Genomic DNA, 19,653 nt, shown 5'->3' with positions numbered 1-19,653 from the left:
CAGAATGAAGTACCAGCACAGGCTCTCCAATCTCACAGTTACTTATTAAGCCATAAAAGTTGTTATTGGAGGGAGAATGAAATGTTTGTTTTGTTGCTCATGGCCTACCATGCAATTCATGGCTCATCACCAGTCTGCATGTAAATTAATATGCATATTTCAATCCAGGCATTATACAACCCTCCAGACTCCTCCCTTCTTCAAGTTCACAGTTCCCGACATTGGGGGTGGCCGCAGTTTCCCCCAGATGCTGGTCCTACTCTGGAACAGTCTTCCACCTTGCCCTTTGTCAAGCCTCATCAGCTACGTAGTTCTTTCAACCAATTAGGCTTACTCCTATTTGTTCCCACTCTAATCAAAATTAATTAGTTTTGTTTTCTGCTCATCGATCTTGCATTATCGTTTTGTGCTCTCTACTCTTGCATATTGTTGAGTGCCATGAGCGTCACTGAAAAGAAGGCACTATTATTTTGGTTACGTTTATTCATTTGCATGTACACCAAGTTGGCATGTGTGTTACCCCTAAATAGGACTCCTCCTCTGTAACAGTTGTTCACTGTAGTAAAGTATAATACGAAAGTGAAAGGCGGCCAGGGCTACATCCATGTATGAATACGTACTTGTACATGGTATGTTTGTGTGATCATGGAGGTCCATGGTGTGATCATGCAAGTGTGCATTTGTGTACAACTCATTCCAATTAACATTAACATGTTCATGTCACCTAGCACTTCCATACATTTTTATAGACCTACTGCAGCTGAAAAACTCAGCACAAACCTTTGGACCCAAGATTAATACCCTACACTGGGAAAACCAATGTCAAAATGTCCCCTAATGCTTTGTAGGTCATGACCTACTCTCATTGTTAAACAAGAAAACGTCAACACCAGAATCCACCACCAGACACGCAAACAACACCAATGTGCAAACTGTTACACGCCAGAACTTGGACTCATTCCCAGAGTTGTGTTGACCCATGTGACTTGTGTGGGGGGCTGGAGGTCAGGATGAGATCAAGGTTGTCTGTAGCTGAAACCATTGAACCCTTCCACCCGAGCTCTTAAATTATTAATAGAGGCCTAAGTACTGTTCCTTCAAACTTCAAACCAAGACTGACAGATCCCTGGATTTATAATGCGATGCACTCTTACTTTACATTGAAATATTCCAACCAAACACATCAGTATTTTTTTACAGGTGGTAATGGAAGTTGCAGTGTTTGCGGAATTATCCTGTGCTACTGAAATTACACACTTTTTCATTTAACTTGGGTAATGGGTGCGGGAATGTCACGCACAGGAAAAGGCACACTGCATACCTGATGCACATTATACATGTACATGTAGAATCGATGCACACTTTTAACATTTCTAACAAGTTATTTAATTTGTACGTGTTGAAAATACACAGAAGACATTTTTCAAAGCAAGTTAAAGTAAACAGACTTTGTATTTATCTTCTGACATCAGAATGATGATTGTCTGAAAATTCCATTATTATAACACTTTTGTGTAAATTGTTGTTGTTTTTAGTTTTCTTTTAGCAATGAGTAAAACAATAAGTTTAATCATCCAAGAACAAAACTGAATGTTCTAAAAACAGTGAAAACATTTAAGGGTTTTCCCCCACTATTTCCTTGTGAATCCAATGACCGCATGAGCCTAATCTTTTACAGGTTTGTTATGACATAGAGTGAGGGTTATGAAATGTTGGGTTACATGAAGTGTGGATACTACTCTTTGACAATTGCCGATTCTTTAGAATGCAATAATTGCTCATTATCAAGAAACAAATACACACTAATTATCGCGGCAAGGCTCGGCATTCTTGATGGATTTAGTGGCACTAATCAGCCTCTTCACGTAGTACATGCATTAGGTCCTCATGATTGTGTCCCATGGTTTCTGAGAAACTTCTAATAAGCAATTAAATAGAATGAGCCATGAAGTAATAAGAAACAAGTCAATCTCATTATCAGGTACTTTAACATGTATGCCCACACCTGTTTGCTGTGCAATTATTGAATAATGATAAACAATAACACAGAAAAACAATTTTTTAAAATATGAAGGATAAAACAAACAAATATAATCAAACCAATGAGGTTTGCACCTTTTAGGAATAAAACAGACAAACTGCAACTTATTGAATTCCATTTAACAGCAATGTACAAAATGTCATCATGTACACAGGTCTATGTACAGTACAGTAGGTGTTAGGCATGTATAATAAGCATGCATTTTATGACTGACTTCACAATATTGAATAACACCCTTTCTGAAGGTGTCACTGAAGGTCATTGTCCACTGCCCTGTTCTTCTAGCCCAAATACAGTGTATGTCCATACAGATTAATTTTCTAAGCCACTCAAATTCTCATTATTGGAAAAAATGGTCTTCCAAGAATGGTCCCCCAATCCAACTGCAAAATTCACAAGACAAAATAAAACACCTTGTGCAATTATCAATAACAATTAGGCATCTTTTCTATGGGAAAACACTCAAGTAGGAGATCTACTGTAATTTGATGAACCGTACTCGAATTGAATTTTCTCCCGCCAAAGCTAAACACTTCAACGCCTCTGGGTGTGTGCCAAATTTGAAGCAGATGAATTCCATGCACCATTCATGTGGGAATTCACCCGAAAGGGAGGGGGGGGGGAAGGAAACATTCTGGTCACTCTCTGACAATGCTCTGACCACAGAGACCTGGAGGGTTTGTTGCTTTTTCTTAATTTTAAAGATGTATTTAAAGGTCATTGAACCTGGACATACATCAACTTCAATCAAACACGACAGTATGGCTAGTGTAGGAGTGCCAGGTTGTAATGTAAGCAGATATTTTGATAAGTTTGGGGAAATATTAATACCTCTCGGCAATAAAAAATCTATGAAGCCCTATGTTTTCTGCAAAAACATACCAAATGATGGGTAATAACAATAATGGCAATAATAATAATGGACATTTGTAGTGCACCCTGTCAGTCAGAAAGACACTTCTGGCACATAGAAAATGGACTCTGCTAAGGTACTTGAAGCAATTCGACTAAACAAGTGAATAATTCAAGTTTTGAAGCTGGAGAGAGTGCTTACTACTTCTGAGGTACCATATTTAAATAGCATTCAAGCCGAAAAAAAGACAGACAAAACCCAGACAAAGTTGTTGTTTACATTGAGGTTGGAAAATGTGGCTGTGGCCCATTTAATGTTGGTAAATGTTTGACTTCCAGTTCCTTCGCCACCAAACCAAAAGTTTACCACAGGTCATTTCTATTTTAAAAAAACAACGCAGAAACCCATTTGTTCAATTTGCTACACTTATCATGCAGCATTGTGCAGTATTTAATACAGAAGTAAAGTAAACTTCCAAACTACCTCAATGGTACAGCACAGTAGCTTGGAGAATTGTCATTATAGGGGGGGGGGGTGGGCTGTGGGCTTTGTTGGTCCAACTCTAAGCACTCGCCCCTTAGTGGGATGGTATTGTTCACATTTACAACCCATGAAAAGTAACAAGAGAGAAAGTGTCAAGTCTAAAGTATCACTTTGTAGCTAGCCTGGAATTTTCTACCAAGGGACAGTTCTGTTTTTCTTCATAATCCTATCAATTGCAATAAGATTATTTCAAATCGAAGGGCCATAATAGTTAAGACCCGGAGCTCAATATCAAAGACCTGCTTGGCGAAAATGAGAGGTCATCAAACTTATCTACTAAGCCAAAATTAGGAGAGAACCACTCACAAACAAACACGCAGTACAATACATTTTTGCTGGTAACCTGTATTTATATCTTCTAAGCAAGATTTGTTCACTGCTTTATTATGTGAGAGCTCTATGAAATCAGCCAACAAGCAGCTTTGGCAATGGCCACTGTGTGACCTCAGTGGCATTAGATCAGTTTGTACACCATTCTTGCTCGAAAAGATTTCTCTGCAACTTGTGTGTCTTTGAATCCTCGCTTGTTTTGCGACATGATTTCATCTCTTAACGCAAAAGAACATTTCACAGATTTTAGCTGCGCCAACATTGCAATGCCTATACAAAAACCATCTTGACGTATATCGGATTACAGTCAAGCATATGGTAAACAAATTTCTGTCCATCTGAAATGCATACATCCTAACATTCACGAGGAGTCAAATAACTCACAGAAATTGATTCCGATTTACGTTTCCACGAAAGCCTACAGATATCAGCCCTAATTTGTAACAAGCTAACTCCAACCACACTTTCTAAAGAGCACACAGGTGTACAGGGTGGCATTTAGTATATCGAGTGGAAACCTGGCAACTGTAGGTGTAATAATAAGTTCTTCTAATGACATTTTAAACCACCTTTCTCAATAAGGCCCCTTGAGCGCTGGCTTAACAAATTACAATACACTCCACTGCTGCAGCCAGGGAAACGGTCTGTGCCAGGTCTGTTAACAGCTGCGATGAATACTGTAGGGGCAGGTTTTTTCCCCCCTTCGTACAAATCTCGCGGGAGATTACTTTATTTTCTTTCATAAATGACTGACCCAGAAGATATCTCTTTTCAATTCAAGAAAGTGTACGTGCCATTAGCCACCCATAGGTGACAGTTAACACAGAAATTAATTTCGTTTGAACCGTTGTCGAGGAACCTTCAGGAAATGTTCCCCATTATGTTCCCTGAATAGAAAGAGTAACTGTTGTGGTGTTGCGTAGCTTGCAGAAATGAAAACACTTTTGGACTGTAGGGTTTTGTTGGAGTCAATGAAAGAATAATGACGGAGACTCAATCAATTTTAATTTCTATCAAAGCTGTTTAACCTTCAAGTTGCCATTTTGAATACTAAGATGCCATTTTACGATGGTTAGTGTGTGCTTAAAAGAAATATCATCAACATTGTTATTTTAATTGGAGTCGATGAAAGACAGGGTGATTCAATAATGAATTCCTACACCATTTCTCCCAATTTGATACCCTCCAGCTGGCAACAGCTAAATCAGAAAGAGCTGTGGAACTTGTGACGAATGACAACATCGTCAAATACTTTGGTTGTATTGGACTCAAGCAAAGGGGGCGGTCTGTGTGAATATAATTCTGTTAGAAGTTATCCCCAACATTTTGTTGATTTTTTCATCTTCTTTGTAGATCTTTAACCTTAAAGTGGTACATGGCAACAGTAGCCTCCGTAATACAAATGACAGTTAAAGACAGAGAGTAAAGCTTGTTAGGAGATTCTCCCGCTTGGATGGTTAAGGTCTTAACTCAATTTAACGCAATATTCATTGACCTTTCCAGTTACAGATAGTTGTTATTAGTTCTCATTTCATAGACAAGCTCAAAGCCACTCATGTTGAAGATCACGATTCGATGAACATTGCAGGGCGGAACAATTTTCTGCAAAACAGAAGCTGCATTTTTTTGTTTAAATAAACTGAACGCACATTTTAAAATACAGCAACACTTTGGATGAATTATCACCTTGTTTAAAAATGATTTGCAAAGCATAAACTGCAGAAACTGTATCAATTCAAAGAATGTCTGCAGCAAACATGACCTTCAGTAGGTAACCACCTTTGCCTGTACTACATATAAAACGCTAGCAATTTTGTAAGATACATGTCTGTTGCTCAGCTATTTGAAACCACGACCCAATTTCACAAAGCTGCTTATAAAGCATTAAAAGCAGCAAAGCACAACAAAATTACGCTTATCAAAATATGGTTACCAACCAAACTACCATGTTATACAATTTGTGACTGGTATCCTGCTTATTTCTGCTTAGCAGGAATGTCTCAAGCAATATTTTCATGCTGTTAAGCAACTGACAGAACTATCACAAGCATCTGTCATACACAGACCATACGAATGTGACATGGTTGTTGCGACCCTAATACTATGAGGAGAGCAAACTATGGGTTCAGTTTCTTTATCAAAACAAAGCGTCTGCGGATCCTACCAATGATTTCCTCTCGGTTGTTTCGATAACTGAGACTGAGTTTCCGTCGAAAAACACCACATTAAACACCAATCCACAAGTAAAGAGACCAGAGGAAACACCAACCGTCCTTCCTCTGTGCATTTTTTTTCACTATGGTTATATGGGTATATATTTGTGAAATACAAGGCTTGAGGTATGGCTTTACCGTGTTCCTGTTCCTGTTGACTGTAAACACAATAACCTCAAGGTGATTATATTTAAGACATCCTACACCAGTATCTTCCGTAACCCCCTTCGCTATCCACCCTCTTCCCCCCCTTCCGCGTGGAGAGTACAGCGGCCCCCTCAGTGGAACCAACACAACCCTTGGTCTCCCCCGTAAGCCAATCTCTTATTTCCCTGGATGTGCTGTTGCCAGGTTACTGGGGATTAACTGATGCCCAAATCCCATTTGGGGTCCGTTTTGGGAATTATTATTTTGTTTGGCTAATGGGCAGTGTGCTGATTGTGTGCCAGCGGTGGATCCGGGCTGTAAACCAGAGATATGATTACGAACCCCTTTGACAGGCGTTTGCCTCACAGTTCTAGGGCAAGAACCTTGTCTATGTCCATAAGTAACAGGTAATTGTGAAACTCAATATCCAGGGCTGGATTTATAGGCTCCTTGAAAACAGAGGCCTGAAGGCTGACGTTGATCAATACCAATTCACAAACAATGATGAGGACAAAATTGCCCCTTTATTCATTATGTGCACTTGACAGGATTTTCCTTTGTGTGTCCCATCAACAGTGGAAATTTGCACAAGAAAGAAAGCAGTGAAACCAATCTGCATGTTTACCGCCTAAAACATGTAACGTCTGAGATATTTCACAGAAACAGCTATTAAATGAAAGGGAAACAAAATACTGAAAGATGTAATTCCAATGACCTTGAAATTTGAGATCTCAGATTCAATCAAATCCTCAACTGACCCATAAACTGAGGATGACCTTTGAAGAAAAAAATTGTGCACATTCCATAAAGGGTCACTGTACATATAGCTCTACATGAACTAGTATTCCTTGAAGTTCACCATCATAAAAGTCATGGACAATTTGGTGGATGGACTCAGCTGTGATTCTGTCCAGATTTAGGTGTTAGGTATAGCCATAAATACATACCATAACCTCATTTTCTGACAAATCCCCTGTGGCCCAAGCTCTATCTTTTTGTTCTACTTGTCAGCTCAACTACTGTACCTTACATTTTACAATAGTACAAATTTGTACCTCGGAAAAACTGTTGGTTCTTCAATCCCCATTCCTCAAAACAAAAAAACTACAATACTAAAATGTATAACTCTGCTTTTTTCCCCCCCTTTTTTTTTACTACCGAACAGAAACACGTATTTTTGAAAGCTTGATAAAAAGACTTGGTTCGCTAAATAGTGAAGAATAGTGGTCTTATCAAATTCATCAAATTCATCAAATTCATCAAATTCCAGCAAATACAGGCGATGGATTATAGGGGATTAGGGTTGGTTTATCTACTGCACTTGTTTACCTACCCGCAATTGATGAGGGCCTTTTCTCGGAAGTTGTTGGGCTTTACCAGACCTTCTCGTGCCTCCTTGCTCGGCACCTGAGGGCTGTTCATCAACGACATGTTCAAGTTCTCAATACTATCGCTGAAGTTCCCTGAGCCTGAACTGTGTACGGAGTAGAGGGTGGTGTTGCCGTTGTGGCCGGGCGTTGAATTGGGTGTCATCCGGTTGAACCCAGGGGAGGGTCTACGTGTGGGTGTGTGTGGGGGTATGCCATCCAGGCTGCCCGTGGATGCCGCCTCGTTGCTGTTACTGGATGCCATGGAATCGCGGTCCCGGTCCTTCTTCTTCCGTCCGTTACTTCGCTGTTTTACATGTAAGGCACCTGCGTCTGGTTTCTTGAGGAAGGAGAGCTCTTCTGGGTGACGTATACCTGGAGCAGAAAGACAACGTAACTTCTTGAGCCAAATATTGTGGTGTTACTGGAAATTCATTGAGACTAAATCTCTGTAAGTACTTAAAGACACTGGGCACTATTGGTACGTGTCAAAGACCAGTCTTCTCACTTGGTACATCTCAACATATGCATACAAACAAAACCCTGAAAATTTGAACTCAATTGGTCGTCGAAGTTACGAGATAATAACGGAAGAAAAAACACCCTTGTCTATAACTTGGCTTTACAGCATTCTCCCTTAACATTCCAAAGGTCCCCTGGCCAAATGCTTTAAAACACACAAGGACCAGTCAAAATTCTCTCCCAGTGGTCCAGCTGGCTAGTTCAGTTTTGGAAAGCATTAGCCTACTTGAATATTCAATATAGACCAGTGAAAAAGCTGGTGCACTAGTGAAAAGACAAGCTAACTAGTCCTGCTGGCTAGTCACTGAAAAAGTTAACGACAAACCGTGCATACATGATATAGACAAAATTATACATGCAGACTTTGATTTATCATCTCAACATACAGAAGAACCAGGTCAGAAATGGACCATAAGGTGCAGGTGTTAACCCAGGTTTGGGTTCCAAACTGGAACTGGGTCAAGTTATAACTGGAACAGCCCCCAAACCAGAAATAGTCTTGAGAAACCTAAGTTTTCAATGAACCTATTTAAAGTATGATATTCTGACACTTTTTTTGAGCCCAAGACCATGTTCTGAGACAAGTTATTTTTAATTGCCTGCATGGATGTAAACTGTAAGAAACAGCAAGGAATTTCAAATTACACCATACATTCCAGAAGTGTTTCACTACCCCAAGGTTCTCAAAAAAAAAAAAATAATGTCTACTTGTACGTACATGATGGTAGAGCCATGGAGGATGGTATAACAGACCATCCCTTAATTCCACTCCTGCCAGACCAATCACTTTTTAAGGTTGATTGCGTAGTAGAGTAACCCCCTTTGTTGTGGATGTTTTGAGACTGACATGACACAGTTTCCTTGTAAACAATTTCATAAATTTCCAAGAAGATTGCAAAAGCATCCCTTAGTCAGACAAGACAGACCATGGTCAGACTGAAGGAATGTTCTGATCCAAGGCAGAGGCAAAGACTGTCAAGAATTTCAACAACAACATGTACCATCCAGACCCCAATTTCATAGAGCTGCTAAGCACAAAAATTTGCTTAGCATTAAATTCTTTACTTGATAAAAACAGGATTACCAACCAAATTTCCATTTGTTGCATATTGTTCTATTAGTGGTATTCTGCTGTTGTTTGTTTATCCTGGAAATCATATGGAAATTTGGTTGGTAATCCTGTTTTCATCAAGGAAGAAATTTCATGCTAAGCAAATTTTGTGCTTAGCAGCTTTATTAAATTGGGCCCAGATTGGAGGAAGAAGGTACATGTAGATTTGTGTGAGATGGAGATGGAAACAACACTAGATTTTGATGAACATTCATTTGGACAGTGGGGGAGCCAGAACCCTTGCCCCCCCTTTTGCTCTCAAAATGGAATACAATAGATAACCCCTCCCTCAAGTATGTCTTTGAACTGTTTACTGCTAAAACACTGCTTAACAAATCCTGATATCAGGAAATACTGACAACTCTAATGGCCTCCAGGTGCTTAAAAGTTGGACTGCTGTCATAATCATAGCAGGCCTGATGGAATAATGAACTTGAACTCAGTTATTGTAGGACGTACTTGCTCTATGCTGTAAGCATGCCAGTGCTTGCTGTCTCATGACAATTTAAAAATTACAGCACCCCCAGCATGCGAGTAGGTGCAGTAACTGGGTTAACGTTTATTTCAATGTACAGCTGTACAGCTTGCAACGATTATGATGGCAGTCCACCTTTGGATATGAAGGTACATGTATCAATGCCAAGCGAATGCGAGGTCACATGGCTGTTTTGCGCAGCAAATGTTTCGCACAAGTTGAGCACAACTCGAGTCTTCCAAATTATTTGTTGCGAATTTGTGACGTTAAAATTTGTATTGAATGGCATTCGCATGAACTATGAAACAGCTTTTACCTTAGAACACCTTAAAATTAACACCTTAGAACTATACAGTGTTTTCAATCATTCGGCCCTTACCAACTTCTTTACATAGCTCGATCACGGACGATAAGACATCAGAGGAAAAGTCCACCCGCATGTCTATCAGCTGCATGTCTGGCATCTGGACTCGCAGCGTCTTGTGCATGGGTGTGAACTGCAGCTTGGCATCAGCCTGGACGTGGCATTGGTCCAGTGTGGAACCAGTCCGTTTCAACCACTGGTTCCTGTCTGGCCACCATATGGCGTGATCTGACCAATCTCTCTGCTCTTTCAGATCTGAAACACAGGAAAGCCAACACTTGAATTTATTGAATGAAATGACAACAACTTGAAATTTACTAAATGTGAGATCTTTGATGGGATTCATAAAATATCTGAAAAACAAGGTCAGTACATGTATTTGTAATGACTGCACACCTTCTTCTACAAGAAGACTCAGCGTCTTTGAACAGTCTGTTTGAAGGTCTAACCTGTTAATTTTAAACTAATTAAACTGTGTATGTGAAATCAGGTAGAATACCTCGGGTCGATTTTCCAAAGATAGTCCTATGTAACTTAGGACTAGACCTAGGACTCTTTAGGAGTCATTAAAAACTTCAAGTTAGGCTAGTACTAAGTTAGGACAAGTAAATTGTCCTAAAGGACAAGTAAATTGTCCTAAATCGAGATAAGACTAGTCTTAACTCTTCGTGAAATCAACCCCTGTAAAATTGTTACACAGTACACTATCCTTACAAAGTATTATGCTAATTTATTATCCACCACTTATTACAGAAAATGCACTGGTCTGTTATTGTTGGGGTGGGGTAGGGGAGGACTGGGGGCATGTGTTACAAATTTGCTCTTGTAATATTTTCTGGTAATTGTTCACTCGAGTGATATGAAATTTGTTTGAATTCTAAAATGAAATAAGTACAACACGTTTTCTGATGCCACCAAGTGTACAGCTCAAAATAATTTTTTTATTAATTATCAATGATGAACATGTGCCCATTTGGGCTAACGATCTTCTGCTAACATTGCCACAGAAATACATACAAGTGAAACAAGGCCCTAACCCTGACAGTGACAGGTATTCGAGAATTCAAATTGTGCGAAGGATCGAGGCACGACACTGTGCATGCATGGTGGGCTGCTATAGTGTTAACCTCTCCATTGGAGTTCAATTGCACTGTAGTATCATGAAGGTAATCAAACCGTAACCATACAGCTGTGTTTACAGATGGTTAACTTGTCAACTTTCGGTTGTGCAATTTATTCAGCTGATATTTATAGGTGATCTTTCAAGAATGATTACTCCGTTGAAGCATTATAACCAAATACTCTTGCCCTCTTACAATTACATACACGTACATGTACATTGTAGGTGTATATCTACCTGTTTGTATACTTTTTGCTTTGATTTTGAACTTGGTGTTTTTAATAGTGTCCTGTTTAGATTATCTAATGAAATTGCCATTGAATTCAAATGAAAATCTGGCCTTGCCCATATTTTATAAATCTTATCTAGGCATTTTGTTCTGAAGGTCTTCTCTTCAGGCTTGATTTTTTGGTCCTTGGGAAAAAAACGTAGGAACAATGTATTGAGTACAACCGCTGACCTACATTGAACATACACATGGTGAAGGCTTTGGAGGATTTTCAGGCTATTTAATCACCATTTTCTGATTTTTTTTTCCAAGGACAATAAATCAGAAATCAGGCTAAAGTAGGATGAATATATATAATGCCTGTCACGTATGTAGTTTTGTGGTTTACTCATGTGTACACTGACCTCAGGAATCACAAATCTGGTTGTCTGAATGAATCTCAAGACCAACAACTACACATCATCACATCTCGAGAGAAAAACCAATAACAACACCAAATTCCTGCATCCTGTGGTCAATGTACCGTGGAATTGCCCTCTTTAAACATCTCCCCTTCTTCAACAGCTTGAAAAGAAAGTGACCATAGATTTTAACAAGGCATGTTTACTACTCTGAACAAAACACCAAATCACAGAGTGGCCAAATAAAGCGATTACAAAAACGCAAATCCACAAATCATAATAAAGTAGTCTCTGGCTCAAGCCTCAAGAATGACACCATCTGTTTCCAGGCCCATCTGTCTCCTTGACATCGACCATCTGGAATGTCTCAAGCCCAGGTATTAGAAGAGCTCACTTGATGGGCTCCTCTTCTTTATCTTACAACTACTACAGAGCAACCCTGCAGATATTTCTATGCTAATAAATATTTTGTCTCCATCTCGTGCCCCCTCCCCCCACCTTCCAAATGAAAGAGACAGAGACATTCCTGAGATAAAACGTCATACTTTAAGAGAGAAATTTCAAGCCGCGTGTCAGGCTGTCAAACTTCTCATTTACATGTATCAGCTGCTACAACAGGCATAATAAAATAGAATTGATTAATTTCCCACGCTCATTGTTTCTAAAACTAATTCTTTGCTTCACAGTTTCAAATCTTCAAATCTTACTTGCAGTGACCATGTTGATAAAATATGATGATATTAATGTTATTAATTTTTCCAAGAACCAATGATGTGTTGGTTCAGTCATCTGTTTTTTCCTTCATTTAAATCCAGAGGGAAAAAAGTAACACTAGGCTGGACATTGGACGAGCGGGCATGAGAAAAACAAGGAAAAGGGAAACCATTTGAATACTTTTAAGAATAATATTTTACCTAATGTACATCCTAGATATTGTGTACAATGCAGGGCTCCATAAGCGCTCAAATCCGGATAAATTGATACATGTACATGTAATTGAACAACACATTTAGGTATTGAATTACAGGTATCAAATTATATGTACCGGTTGTTTATCATGTAGGCCTACAGCAAAGTCCTGTATCCTTACAAATGAAAACAAGATCAGAATAATAAATTTGATCTTACATCACCAGAGTCAGTTCAATATCCTTCTAGAGTTTGTTTAGAAAAACAAGTTAGTTTTACACATCATAATAATTTGTGTGTTTTATAGGAAGTACAACCGATAGTTTTCCTTCACCATCACAAAATACATTTTCAGTTGTCTTAGACCAGTATGTGTAAAAGATTAAAAATGTTGGTATAATTTTGCTTTATAGCTAATTTTCTGGGAATATAATGCATGCTCACAATGCATGATTCGTGTTTACAAAAGCTGATACATTTGTCCATCACACATTGTACACAACCAGTATAACAGCAGACTTTTTCTCTCGTATGACCTATTGACCCAATTCACGCGTGACTTCAAAGTTCCACCATATTAGATTCTTGTTTGCACCATTTTGTGAGTCAATGTCCAGGCTCTATGTGTTTTATACAGTGTTGGTGTACATGTAGTGTCAATTTTAGGTGACACACTGTTTACATGCTTAAATAAACCTTTGATTCCCCAAATCCCCTTATGTGATGTGTGTGCAATAGGTTAGAACTTATGTAACAGATCTGTGATTCTTTTATGAGGCAAGACAAGGGCAACTGAGGTCAAAGTCTACAAATCTCAGGCCTTTGGCAGCACTTTGCACAACTTTTAATGATGTCACTTTTGCTAAAAAATATTCAAGCGTCAGACAAACTTTCCACCACTCACATGTTCACTACATTGGCACACAGGACTGCAGTACTCGGAATAAACATAAAACACTGACAATGGCTTTGACATTTATGTGCACGCATGTCAGTGAAATTTTACACATTGTCTAAGACCCAGTTACTTGTGTGACGTCACCACATTGAGCTCCTATTTTTAGCATCCATGCAGAGTTCTGTTCAGCAATAAGAGTTTCAAATTTCTCATCCCCCTTATCATGCCACGGTGTGACACAGAAAAAGGTCTCTGACCTTCCAGAAATTGTTGAAGGCAACTGCAAAATACTCAACAGCAACACTCCCCGAACACAAGTTCCAAGATGTATTTCATAAAAACCGGGGTCCATTTGATCTTTTTCCTCGAATCCTCTTGATGATGACAAATGGCACGCTCAACCCAAGTGGCAGTATCCCCAGGGTTGATGGCGTTCTAACACACATGTTCATTTGTAACGATATTTAATTAAGAAAGTGATTATGGCCTGTGACTCATAAAACGCACGCAGGACCCTGACAACAAGAGAGAGAGAGAGAGAGTGTGTGTGTGACGCTCTGGGGCAACAGGCCTCTACTCTGGCACTAGGAATCGGAAATCCGATTAGTGGACCTTTCTGTTGACACCATCCCTTTGAGCAGCAAATCTGATTAAGCTAGGGATTAGAGACAACGGACAGAAAACTGTCTGCATTATCTTCAGGATAAATATTTAGGGAAAGGTTGTAAGCAGTGAGTGGGGACACAAGCTAAGCTGATACTGGTCAAAAGGACCGCCCGAGTTGTTTGCATGGGGAGAAGATGAAGCGAGATTTGATTGAAAGTCCTTGTGTGTGAATCATATATGAATTATGTGTGACTGGACGGAGAGGTGACACACCACTACATGGTACATTACACCACCACAGATCTACAGGGTTGCATACATCCATATTCATACATTTACTAATCTATGTACATGTACGTACATGTACATTCGTACATACATACATGTACATTCGTACGTACGTACATACATGTACATTCGTACGTACATGTACATTCGTACAAAATGCAACCTAGACTGTACACAACATGTATGTACCCGGTATGTTTTGATATTGTTCTGAAAAACACAAATTTACGCGATGCATTTATTCACAATTAGTTGAAAATCATGAACCTGAACTGCAATCCTGTAGTTTCTGCATTACGTACTTTTTGTGTAGGCCTACACCATCTTAAAGTACGTTTTGCAATTATTGCATCAGCACCAAAAGAAAACCACAAATATGTTATACAGAACAAATTTCACAATTCTAGATGAACATACACATTCTAGGATTTTTATTAGTATACTCTTAAACAAACTAACAAAAGGTAAATTGTAGTTCTGTCGGTGAGGGCTTAGTTTAAAGATCCCATTCCAATGTGAGAGGCAGAGTGTGACTATCAACCATGTAATGTGAATGTACAAGTACACAACATAATTATGTACTAAAACTATTTTTAAAAACTTGAAAAAAAAAACCACAATATTACACATAAAAGCACGAGTCTCTTAGCTCACTTAAAAATCACTGGACTCTAAAAACAATATGTATTGACAGTAGATTGACGAGCACACCATTCTTAAAATAAAACTGACTCGTTTCTTGGCTCTCTGCCAAGCCACCACTGGAGCACATCTTAATCAGACATCACGCTTCCCACATAAAAAACTCTGATATGGTTGTTTTCATTTCATAATCCGCGGCCGAAGATGTCATATCCCCAGAGTGCTAGTGTTACATCCTCTCGCTATGGCGTTACTCAATGGTTTGTGTGCTAATAAGAAACCATGTGCGCTTCAGTCCAATTTCATGGAGCTGCTTAAAAAGCCCAATTGAACTCAAGCACAACATGCTTGACCAGAATAAGGTTTCAAGCCAAATTCACATGTATGCTTACCATGTGACTAGTAACCTGCTATGATTTGCTTAGCAGGAAACTTTAAAGCAATAAGCTCAAGCAGCTCTATGAAATTGGTCCCTGGTATTCTTCAATTATTTGCAATCCAACTATTACAAGGTTGAAGATAGTACCTTTTTTTTACTCTACATTACACACTAGGCCAACCTGGTATTGATAATCTACAAACAACAATGAAATAAATGTCTGTCTGCCTCTCTGATAAAAATGACATATTAGTACATTTCATAGATTATCTGAAGACAAAGTACAAGACTGGTGATTAGGCCTACATCAAAACGAAAACTGATGAATTTAATCTTAAATCTCACTGTTTATAAAGTTCATAATTATCGGTACAGAGCCTCCAGAAAATTGTTATAATATTTTTTTAAACAAAGGCAAAGTCCACACAACAGCAAGTTTAAATGCTTAATTTTTAAAGGCCTGGGGCGATTTCTTCTTGATAAAGGGCACCTCTATGAGGAATATGTGAATTTCTATTGAATTTGAAATCATTCAACTTCAAGGGGTACCAAGGCAATGACCAGGGGCAACAGGGGCAATTGCCTTTGTAGGCTAACAGGCTTGCGATGACATTTAAACAAAATGCTGTTGTTTACATAATTAAATTTCCGCAATCATAAGCTCAATATGAATGGCAAAATATCCTCAAACATAAACAGTTTTTATGGACTCTTTCACTTTTAAAATATAATGTTGGATAAAGTTTCACAGCTTGGCTGCACAGTGTGTCCTCACTAAAAACTAGAGAATGGTAAATGGATATATTTCCTTTAAGTTGCCCGACATTCACATTGTTTGTCAGATGCTTGTTCAGTAATGTACATTTTACACATTACTTAAACTGTTAACCATGAAAAGAAAACCATGTAATGTAAACACACCTTGTTTATACAGAACTTGTACATCATGGACACACAACGACGATACGCTTGACATTTATGACAATTCTATTTTTATAGTCATTGAAGGTCATAATATTCACCACCAAAGGAACCATTTACTACAAAATATCCACTAATAGTACATGTACTTGTACCTTATGGACGTCAAAAGCCTGTCACTCATTTGTCAATAGGTACTAGTGCAGTTAGGTTCACCCCTTTTTAATTTTTTTACAAACAGCAGTATAAAACTTTAATGTTGAATCTTGGTTTTACAGCACTTTAATGATTAAATGGTCTGTATACATTTGGTTTTTAGAACCCTTCGAAAGGTTTCAATCCCTTATAAATGTATACAATAAATCTTAAAGGTGGTCACGTTTATTGCCGAAAATTTTGGAGTGAATACGTTCATGCAGGAAGAATAATCCCCAATAGCATTACAAATAATCTGGGAGGCATTTTAACGCTTCCTAAATGCTTCTTAAAATTCAAACTTGGGGAGATAAAAAAAATGATACGTTTTCCATAATCGCAGTACTTTGAAATAAAATATTTCTCAAAATGCAATATAACATCGAAAGCTCTGTACACTTCTTACCAGTATCACATAAGTTTTCATTGACATTAATTTTCAGAGTCATAACCAAATGTATACAGACCCTTTAAAGGCACACGTTGCCTTGGATTGGTCGAGTTGGTCTTTGAAAAGCATTTGTAATCGTTTGTTATAAAATGCATGTGGTTAGAAAGATGATTTAAAAGTAGAATACAATGATCCACACAAATTTGCCTTGAAATTGCGTGGTTTTCCTTTTACTTTGCAAACTAACACGGTTGGCCATTTAGATTTGACTCCCATAAATGGCCGACCGTGTTAGTCGACAAGGTAAAAGGAAAGCCACGCAATTTTGAGTGATACTTGTGTGGATCGTTATATTCTACCTTTAAAATTCCTTTCTAATCATATATGCATTTTATAACAAACGGTTACAAACGCTTTTCAAAGACCAACTCAACCAATCCAAGGCAACGTGTTCCTTTAAAGGAGGAGGGGTTCCTTCATTGTTTCAACCCTGGATCTGTCATTGCATACAAACTCCAGACTTGAGGATGTTTGTTTTAAGAGACACAGACCTTCAAAAACAAACTACTCCTGTACAGAAAATCAATTACTGTCCAGGGAAAGAGTGCTACATTGTAGTGTACGACCTACTGTAGTAATCCCCTGAAGGAAGAAATGAAATTAATATCAGAGGTCCAGGGTTTGGTGCCAGCCCCTAATCTCCAGGTCCAGCCTTGAGCCATGGCTCTTATTACCCACCAGAGTGGTCATCCATGTATGGATTTATTAATTGGTGTGGAATCTGGAGTAAGATGGATTTATGAGTGGAATATGAGCTGGGATCTGGATGACCCTTGTGGTGCTGTTCTGGGCTGGAATTACTGTACATAATAGAGCAATAATCTGGATGTGCTTGCACTGACTAACTAATGGGATTCTCAAGCAATGGGAATATTATGCTACAAGAAGGGTCCAGGTGTGGTATGACATACCAAGTGCAATCTTGGTTTTAAATATCATGTACAAAACCAAAAATAAATCTAACATTAAATTTCAAACAATTGGAGAAGAAAGAGAAGTCCTCAATTTACTGGGTAGACAAGTAAGGGGATTGGGATTTGGGGGGGGGGGGGCTAAAAACTTTAGATGTAAAGTATATCCTAAACAAACCATTACCATATGATGTATTATTTGTTTTCTAGGACATGATCAAAAGTCAACGGTTAAATTTGGTTTTGGGCAAAAATGTAGTGTGTCTACAAGATTAGTTACAGTATAATAGAGCTAGGACCCAGTGAAGGGCTATGTGAGTAACCATGGAGGGCAGAGGCGGAAAGCAAGAGGAAGTTCTAAGAACAGTACACAGCTGGTGAGTAGATATGTGGATGTTACATTTGTAAGTGTTTACAAGTTTGTGCTGCAGAAATCTCCATCTGACCATCTGACCAACCAAAATTTGTTTTTAAAATTAATTATTTTTCTCCGAAGCCAAAACTCTGAGAAACATACTGCATGTACATTGTACCCTTGAATGAAAAACCTCAGAGTGCATGTTAGTTGGTTTCACCATGATTTCACCGAGAAACATATTTTCATTTTCCAGCTGAATTCACAAGCATTCCCACAACCGCTGCCAACTCCAAACGGATCAATAACAAATCGACAATTTATGACTGGATTTACAAATTGAATTAGACATTAGATGAAGGCCCTGAGGGGCTGGGTAAACTTGAGATAGGGAATAATTATTGGCTGCTTGTCCAAGTGGACGTTGAAACGGACGGCCAAAATTAAAAGGCGTACACAGTGTACTTCTTAAACTGATGGGAGAGATGCACACTGCATGTACACAGACACATGATAAGAACATCAAGCGCATCTGTGCGAGAATTAAACCTTGAAGGAGATCCAATTTTCGAAGAAGGTAAACAGCACATATTTTCTAAATTAAGTTCTGATCATGGAAACTGACCTCAGTTTATAATTTTCCCTATTTGACTTTTTTTATTGGGGAGGTCTGTAAATTAAAACGGTACACATCCTAGAAAAACAGAGCATGAAAACTTAAGATTCATGATGTGAAGTTTTTGTTTTTAATGTACTTAGGTTTCATGTTATTTGTAACCACAAGGTCCTCGAAAAATATAAGTCCAGTTGGGCCAAACTACAATACTTAGGTTTTACCTAGTACAGCAAGTACACAAAAATATGTTATCTATAGAGCATATCCTCCAAGAAATTACATCATACAACATACATTAATGGGGAAACCACCAAAATCCTGCCCACTATCAACTATTTTTTTTTTTTTTTAAACGGGCACAAACTTGAACAACTGTTTGAATGATCTTATTTCCTTTTCCTCCAGCGGTTGAAACAATCTATTTTTTTTTTCAAAGGGAAACAAACTGCACTTTTTTCTAATGAAATTATACTTTAAAAAATATATAATATGACATAAGACCAGTGTATATTTCGTTTCTCTCAAGTTGTTTGCAACATACTGACCACAATGACTACAGTTCTTAGTCAATTATAATAATAATAATAATAATTTGGGGGGCTAATCGTCCTTACTCGCAGCTAAGAGCTGAATTGCGAAGGACGCGGCTACAACGTGTTCGAGAAGCAGGCATGCAAGGGCGCATTCAGCTGCCAGCCACATCAACCCATTATGACCATGGAGCACAGCCAAGATCGAAAGTGTTTGATTTTGATTTATAGAAACA

The 19,653-nt window shown here is 38.5% G+C and overlaps 1 protein-coding gene across 1 annotated transcript in view; it reads right to left on the bottom strand.

Moving 5' to 3' along the window:
- The window catches only part of LOC117305674 (fermitin family homolog 2-like), a 78,571-nt gene that overhangs the window by 41,032 nt on the left and 17,886 nt on the right, over nt 1–19,653 (bottom strand). Inside the window, exons 3-4 of the mRNA XM_033790859.1 lie at nt 9,982–10,221; nt 7,461–7,869 (exon numbers count right to left, since the gene is read on the bottom strand). Coding sequence (XP_033646750.1) covers nt 7,461–7,869; nt 9,982–10,221 — 649 coding nt within the window. The remainder of the gene's footprint in view (nt 1–7,460; nt 7,870–9,981; nt 10,222–19,653) is intronic.

This window comes from Asterias rubens, chromosome 1 (genome assembly GCF_902459465.1).
Source record: "Asterias rubens chromosome 1, eAstRub1.3, whole genome shotgun sequence".
NCBI lineage: Eukaryota > Metazoa > Echinodermata > Asteroidea > Forcipulatida > Asteriidae > Asterias > Asterias rubens.
The sequence above is the reverse complement of the archived record's forward strand: the minus strand, read 5'-3'. Positions and strand labels throughout refer to the sequence as shown.